The sequence below is a fragment of the Cebus imitator genome, unplaced genomic scaffold, assembly GCF_001604975.1.
Source record: "Cebus imitator isolate Cc_AM_T3 unplaced genomic scaffold, Cebus_imitator-1.0 Scaffold579, whole genome shotgun sequence".
Taxonomy (NCBI): Eukaryota; Metazoa; Chordata; class Mammalia; order Primates; family Cebidae; genus Cebus; species Cebus imitator.
The window spans coordinates 477,927-486,131 of record NW_016107894.1 but is presented as its reverse complement, the minus strand read 5'-3'; the positions used below and the strand labels follow the sequence as shown (position 1 = coordinate 486,131).

The window sequence follows — 8,205 nt, the reverse complement described above, 5'->3', positions numbered from 1 at the left end:
TTTTATTTTTGAGACAGTGGTCTTGCTCTGTCACTCAGGCTGGAGTGCAGTGGCATGATCATGACTCACTGCAGCCTCAACCTCCTGGACTCAAGCAATCTTCCCACCTCACTCCCTCCAGTAGCTGGGACTACAGACGTTTGTCACCATGCCTGGTTAATTTAAAAAAAAATTTTATAGAGATAGGATCTCTTGATGTTTCCCAGGGTAGTCTTAAACTCCTGGGCTTGAGCAGTCCTCCTACCTTGACCTTCCACATGGTTGGGATTACAGGCCTGAGCCACCACAACTGGCCAGTTGCATCCTTCTGTAGAAAGGTCTGTAGACTGTGCATCCCAAAAATGTTTAGCAACAGAGACAGTATGTTATGGAAAGAGTTTTGGATTAGGAATCAAAAGGCCTGGGTTCAAATCTTTGCTCTTCATTAGTAACCTATATAACTTTGGATAACTCACTTAAAATCTGAAAAATAGGAAGGTAGTCAGGTGCAGTGGCTCATGCCTGTAATCCCAGCCCTTTGGAAGGCTGAGGCAGGTGGATTGCTTGAGCTCAGGAGTTTGAGACCAGCCTGAGCAACATGGTGAAACCCTGTTTCTACAAAGAAATACAAAAATTGTTAATAATTATTAACAATTAATGATAATAATGATAATAATTCCAGCCTGACCAACATGGTGAAACCCCGTCTCTACTAAAAATACAAAAATTAGCCGGGCATGGTGGTGCATGCCTGTAATCCCAGCTACTCAGGAGGCTGAGGCAGGAGAATTGCTTGAACCCAGGAGTCAGAGGTTGCAGTGAGGCGAAATTGCACCACTGCACTCCAGCCTGGGTGACAGAGTGAGACTCTGTCTCAAAAAAAAAAAAAAAAAAATCAATAGCTGGGTATGGTGGCATGTGCCTATAATCCCAGCTGCTTGGGAGGCTGAGGCAGGAGGATTGCTTGAGTCTAGGAGGTCAAGGCTGTAGTGAGCAGAGTTTGCACCACTGCACTTCAGCCTGGTGACAAAGCAAGACCCTATCTCAAAAACAAAAAATGGAATGTTCATGCTTATTCTGTCTGTATCCTTGGTGGTTATAGAGATTGTATTCTCCATGTTTCAGAGAATTATGAGGGACTATACTAATACAGTTATTAATTTAAAATTCTTTTCTAATGTTTAAAAATACAGATTAGTTCAGAAACAAGTGACTTTTCAGATGACATTTTTGAATTTCTGTGTATGTATGTTTCCCATTCTAGAAACATATGAACCTTCTGAGCACCTAGACCAGGTTCCCTGTAGCCTTACACGAGAACGAAGGAACAGTAGATCTCAAACATCCGTTGATGCTGCACTGCTGCCTACTCCCTTTTTCCCACTTTTTCTGGAGCCTCCATCATCCACCGGAGCCTCTCTTCAAGTAACCACATCTCCTACTTTCCAAGCCCATGGCAGTGTCCCTGCTCCAGACTCATCAGTTCATATTAAACAAGAACCCATGTCTCCTGAACAAGATGATAATGTGAATGCTGTGCCACAAGGCTCTGCCTGCAATGTGTCCAAGGAATTACTGGAAGCTAATAGTATGTAAGCTTTTCTCTGGGTTAAGGACATCCTAGTAGTGGGACTGGGGCATTTTTATGTGAGTGATAGAAAGCCATACTTGCCCATTAAAACTAAAGTTATTACAACTAATTGTTCACTGAAATTCTCTTCATATATACAGAAGGATTATTTAAAATATTTTAGAGAATATTATTTAAATATCTGTAATTTCCTTTTATTTCCTCTAATCTAGGGTTACTGAGTTGACTCGCAAAGTTCCATTTATTAGGAAAGGTACAAAATTTGTTTTGTTTGAAATAAACAGGGTTGAAGTTAATTCAGCCAATTTTCTAAATAAGGTATATCCTCTGAATTCCTTTGCACTTATTGTCTACATAATCTCAAATACAAACCAGGATTAATGGAAGCTTGAGAGGCAGGTGGCCATGATGGAAGGTAGAGGGCTTTTGGGGTTTGGAATCATCTAATAGAAACTTGATTTTGAGAAATAGCCAGGGTTTTCACTCTTTTCGAAAAATAGCACTCATCAAATGATAACTCAGCTGGTTATCATTTAAGAATAACTTCTAAGCTATTTTAAATCCTGTTAGAAGTTTGTGTTACCACAGTGGTGCTGTATTTGAAAATTAAGTCAAACAAACTGGCATTGTGTGGTTTCTTGAGTGAAGCAAAAAGTCTAAAAAATTACTCTAGATTTTACTACCAATACTGTGTTGCAATGTGATACAGATGTTAATATCAAATGCATAGCTTGCTTATTTATTTATTGAGACACAGGCTCACTCTGTCACCCAGGCTGGAGTGCAGTGGCACAATCACAGCCCACAGCAGGCTTGACCTCCTGGGCTTAGGTGATCCTCCCATCTCAACCTCCGGAGTAGCTAGGACTACGAGCGCCTGCCACCATGTCCGGCTAATTTTTATATGTTTTTTTGTAGAGATGGGGATTTGCCATGTTGCTCAGACTGGTCTTGATCTCCTAGGCTCACGTGATTTGCCTGCCTTGGCCTCCCAAAGTGCTTGGATTACAGGTGTGAGCCACTGATCCTGGCCTAGCATTTTTTTTTTTTTTTTGAGATGGAGTTTTGCTTTTTGTTGCCCAGGCTGGAGTGCAGTGGCGCAATCTCAGCTCAGTGCAACCTCTGCCTCCCAGGTTCAAGCGATTCTCCTGCCTCAGCCTCCTGAGCAGCTGGGATTACAGGCGCACACCACCATGCCTAGCATGAGCCACTGCACCTTGTCAGAAATTGATGTTTCTAAGTCAACAAATTTTTAACTACTAAAGTGTAGCTAAATTGGATGGGTATGGATAATAAAAATGTCAGAGAAATAAAAGTAGAAGCACTTCACCTAAGTAGATGTTTAAGTGTCTACTAAAATAAAACACAATGTTAAATATGTGGACATTTAAAACAGGAAAAAAGATAGAAACAATCCCTACCCACAAGGAGCTTTTGTAGGGAATAAGACAGACACAGTGTTTGTGAGATTAATGCAAGACAGAGGGTAGTAAGTGCAATAATAGGAGTGTATGTAGGTGATGGGAAACTGAGGGGTGGGATACCAGCTGAAACAGTCATGGTTGTGTGAACATATCACTGAAATATTAGGTAGAGTTTCAATCAGTGATAAATTGCAGCAAACACAAAAAAGGATGCAGTAATTTTTTTTCCTCTCAATTCAGGAGAGATCAGTGACAGTTTTCCAGTTTATCCAGTCATCACTGCCAGATTGTCCTTATCAGAGTCAACAGAAAGTTTCCGTGAGCCTAGCCAAGAACTGAAGTCTTCTGTGGAGCAAAGACATACCAGAAACAGAGAAAACTCTCCCTCTTCCCAATCAGCTGGTCTTTCTAGCATAAATAAAGAAGGGGAAGAGCCAACCAAAAGCAATAGTGGGTCTGAAGCTTGTACTAGTTCTTTTCTAAGATTGTCTTTTGCTTCAGAAACCCCTTTGGAGAAGGACCCCCACTCTCCAGCTGACCAGCCTGAACAACAGGCAGAATCCACTTTGACATCAGCTGAAACTAGGGGAAGCAAGAAAAAGAAGAAGCTTCGGAAGAAAAAAACTCTACGGGCTGCCCATGTTCCTGAGAATAGTGACACTGAACAGGATATTTTGACTGTTAAACCTGTAAGGAAAGTAAAAGGTGGAAAGTTAATTAAAGGGGGGAAAGTAACAACCTCCACTTGGGAAGACAGCAGGACTGGTCAGGAGCAGGAGAGTGTCAGAGATGAGCCAGATAGTGACTCATCTCTGGAAGTCCTAGAAATTCCTAATCCTCAGTTAGAAGTAGTAGCTCTTGATTCTTCAGAATCGGGAGAAGAGAAACCAGACAGCCCATCTAAAAAGGATATTTGGAACTCTACAGAGCAAAACCCGCTAGAAACTTCTCGTTCTGGGTGTGATGAAGTTAGCTCTACTAGTGAAATTGGCACTCGCTATAAAGATGGCATCCCTGTAAGGTAAGAATATTGTATTGGTCCAGTCAGAAAAGCTTTCAGCAACGTTATTTTTTTAAATAGAATTTTAAATTATGAATCACAATTTCTTTAAAAATCAAAATTTATGTAAATGCAGTAAGGATTGTGGATATGGAAAAATGAGAGGTTGGCAGTGGAGATTTTCTGCTTTCTCTTTTGACTGTGTTATAAATGCTCACTCTGCTTTTATTTCCCTTCACTTAGAAATTTCAGATGGAAAAACTAATGTCTTATTGCTACTTTGCCCATTGTTTTGAAAAATCATTTGAGTCAGGAAATTTTTACTTTTACTACCCCCCCATTCACACAGATGCTGAGAACACTTTTGCTATTATTTTGTAGTGTGGCAGAAACTCAAACTGTGATCTCCTCCATAAAAGGATCAAAGAATTCTTCAGGTATTTGCTGTTCAGTTTTATTTAAATTAACCACAGAATGAAAACACTTGTAAATATTAAAGCCAGGATTTAAACCTACTTAAATATATTTATAGAAAAGGAGAATGGGAGGGGTGTATCACCAAGAGGATTACCTTGATTAACAGTTCTGATGTTCCTAAAACCTCAAATCCTGGTCTTTCAGATTCTGTTCTCATCTGTCTTATTGATTGATTGATTGACTGATTGAGACAGAGTCTTGCTCTGTCATCCAGGCTGGAGTGCAGCATGATCTCAGTTATCCTGCCTCAGCCTCCCAAATAGCTGGGACCACAGGTGTGTGCCATCACACCTGGCAATTTTTTTTTTTTTTTGTATTTTTAGTAGAGACAGGGGTTTCACGATGTTGTCCAGACAGGTCTCAAACTCCTGACCTCAAATGATCCTCCTGCCTCAGCCTCCCAAAGTGCTCCAATTACAGGTGTGAGACACCACACCTGGCCCTTCTCATCTGTCTTATCTGGTTCCCTTATGTGCTCAACTAATTTGTATTAATGTTTCATTGGCTCTAAAGATTTTTGCTTTGAGAAGGAACTGCTTAAGGAATACTACCTTACTCAAAGAAACAACTTTTTGGAAGTATGGGAGAGATTGGGTACCTTCCAAGTATCATTCAAAAGCTCATTATATATTATTATTATCTTTTTCCTGAGTGAGAGTCCTTCCCTTCCTTTGCTTATTATGCCGTCTTGTTAGTGAAGATGTTTAATGAAAATTATGGTAGTCTGATAGGGGAACTAAGCTTTAAGGGGATCTATTTTTGGTTTAATCCAGGGACCACTGTATTGTATAATAGTTCTGATTTTTTAGTATCTTTTTAGACTGTAGCAGACATGTCTCTGAAACCTATTCTTCTTGTTTTCCAGAAATATCTTCAGAGCCAGGAGATGATGATGAACCCACAGAAGGAAACTTTGAGGGGCACCAAGCTGCTGTAAATGCAATTCAGATATTTGGGAACTTACTGTATACCTGTTCAGCAGATAAAACTGTCCGGGTTTATAATCTGGTGGTAAGTTGATATAACATGTAGAATGTTTTTGGTTGAAGGTTTTGGAAAATCCAGTTTATACTCTTTTAAACAATAAAGGGAATTTGTTGGCTGTCTGGAGGTAGGGGTGGGCCTTAGATTGACTTTAGATGGCTTTAATCCAGCAGCTCAGCAAGGTCATTGGGGACTTGATTTCTTTCTGTTTCTCTACTATGCCTTCTCTGGTATCACCTTTTTCTAAAAGCTAGTTCCCCTCCTGCTCACAAGGTAAATGTCAGGAGCCACTGGGGTTTCTTTTCGCTTCCGCCAGTACAAAAGGGTCCTGTGTTTTATTCTCTGAACGATCACCTGTGGTAAAAGGGGTTGGGATTACACCAGTGGTCTTGGACTGTTCAGGTCTCAATCCTGGAGTTGGTAATGAGGTCACTTGCATAGCAGCTATATAATAGAGGAGGGATGAAGTGAATATTGGGAAAGTATTGGAGGAGGTGTTTTCCCTGGCCAGTGATTGATTACAGAATCCAAGTTATTAAGGAGAGCAACACTTTTCCACTACCTCACACTTAGTATTATCTGGTGCTTGTTACTCTCAAAAGAATGAACTTTTGATTTTTTAATTTGAATTTGTTAATAAACTAATTATGTTTATGAACAATGACAGCTAAGAAATTTGAGGACCGTTATGTTATCTGAATGAACACCATGAAAGTATTTAAAATTGCTGGAGTCAGTGAAAATTAAAAAGTTACATGATAGGCCAGGAAAATGTGTTTGCTATAGGTAACAGGTTTTGTAGATTCCTTTAGCTTAATGATATAAGGATTAACACAAATGACTGAAAGAAGGAAGCAATGCTACATCTTGGGGAACAGGATATCAAAACATGTATCTGTATGTATATATGTACATTCTAAATAGATCTCAGTATGTGCACTGAGATAACATTTGGAATGTACCCAAAAGAAGCAACACCACAACCACTAGACCTGTGATAGCACCTGACATGTTTTTGAATACTGTGGTACATTCTCACAAGCTGCTTATCAAATGCACATCTTTTGTGGGTAATTAGCTACAGTTTGGATTTGTTAGGTCCTTGGTCCATATGTCAGAAAGCTTTGCCCTAAACATTAGTTAAAATTCTGGCTATCTTACAGTGAATTGCCATAAGTATTTTTTGGTATGGCTTAACTAACATATAGTTTCATATACCTGATTGCATGTGACTGCTGGGCATTTGGTGAACATACATGCAATGAACATCTTTTGTGTACCAGGTGCTATTTTAGACACTGAGAATACAGCAGTGAACTAAATGTTTTAGCATCTTTTTGTTGAGAAAATTTATTATCTAATCCTCCTATATCTCATAAGTAATAATCTGGTCTATGCTTAAACTTTAGAGTCGGAAATGTATTGGTGTCTTTGAGGGTCATACCTCCAAAGTTAATTGCCTCCTGGTTACTCAGACCTCTGGGAAGAATGCTGCCCTTTATACTGGGTCCAGTGACCATACCATCCGCTGCTATAATGTTAAGGTAGGTGGGTCCAGAGAAATCCAAAGTGGTTCATGTTGAGCCGCCTTTGTATTTACTGTGTGGAGTGGAGATACTGTGGCAGGTGCTTTATTTTACCCACCATCTCCTTTTTGCTTCTGAACAACGTTTAGCACACTGGTGTCACCTTAGGTAGATACGAGACTTGGACATAAACCATATTATCTGTCTGTCTCCACCAGTACTTTTTCACTTCCTACATTAATAATATACCTTCCTTGGTCTTTGCCACACATGTTATTCATATCATATGTCAAAATTAATCCTAGATAGAATAAAGAGTAAAATGTATAAATTTTTTAAATTTGCAGAATTAGAAATGGACATCTCCTCTGAGAGTTTTTTAAACTTAAATGCACTGAAAGAAATGAGAAAATTACATTTAAAATTATATATGATATGTTCTTAATTTCTTTAAAAGGTGGAGATATGTGAAGCAAAATTTATAACACTGTCATTAAGTTTATAACATGTGGATGGAATATGTGTGATAACAGGAATATAAAGAAGGGGGAGGATATGGAGCTGTGCTAGTACAAGGATCTTACATTTTACTGGAAATAAGTCAGTATTAATTTGAACTAGATTGTTATAATTTAAAAAATGAAATCCCTAGAGCCACTGGCTCACAATGTTAGTGTGCATCACATCGACCTGGACAGCTTGTTAAAGCACATATTACTGGTCTCCACTCCCAGAGGTATTTTTGTTTGTTTGTTTTTTAAGAGACAGGGTCTCACCATGTTGTTCAGGCTGGTTTTGAACTGGGCTGAGGTGATTTTCCTACCTCGGCCTCCCAAAATGCTGAAATTATAGGGTTGAGCCACAATACACTGCCCTTCTCAGAGTTTCTGATCCAGTAGGCTTGGGATCCAGCTCATGAATTTACATTTCTAGGCCAGGTGCCATGGTTTATGCCTGTAATCCCAGCACTTAGGGAGGCTAGAGCAGGAGGATAGCTTGAGGCCGGGACCTCAAGGCCAACCTGGGCAACATAGCAAGACCCTGTCTCTATGAAAAATAAAAATTAGCTGGGTGTGGTGGTGTATACCTGTAGTCTTAGCTGTTTGGGAGACTGAGGTAGGAGGATCGCTTGAGCCCAGGAGTTCAAGGTGATAGTGAGCTATGATTGTGTCATTTTACTACAGCCTGGGTGAGAGAACCAGACCCTGCCTCAAAAAAGCAAAA

The 8,205-nt window shown here is 39.7% G+C and overlaps 1 protein-coding gene across 7 annotated transcripts in view; it reads left to right on the top strand.

The window, feature by feature from the left end:
- The window catches only part of ZNF106 (zinc finger protein 106), a 79,109-nt gene that overhangs the window by 47,651 nt on the left and 23,253 nt on the right, over nt 1-8,205 (top strand). For 5 of the 7 annotated variants that reach the window (XM_017516286.2, XM_017516281.2, XM_037734161.1 and 2 more), the window contains 5 exons: nt 1,244-1,567; nt 3,235-4,015; nt 4,376-4,431; nt 5,337-5,482; nt 6,865-6,999. In XM_017516286.2, the coding sequence (XP_017371775.1) occupies nt 1,244-1,567; nt 3,235-4,015; nt 4,376-4,431; nt 5,337-5,482; nt 6,865-6,999 (1,442 nt within the window). The remainder of the gene's footprint in view (nt 1-1,243; nt 1,568-3,234; nt 4,016-4,375; nt 4,432-5,336; nt 5,483-6,864; nt 7,000-8,205) is intronic. The other 2 variants (XM_037734163.1, XM_017516284.2) reach the window with 1 other exon arrangement.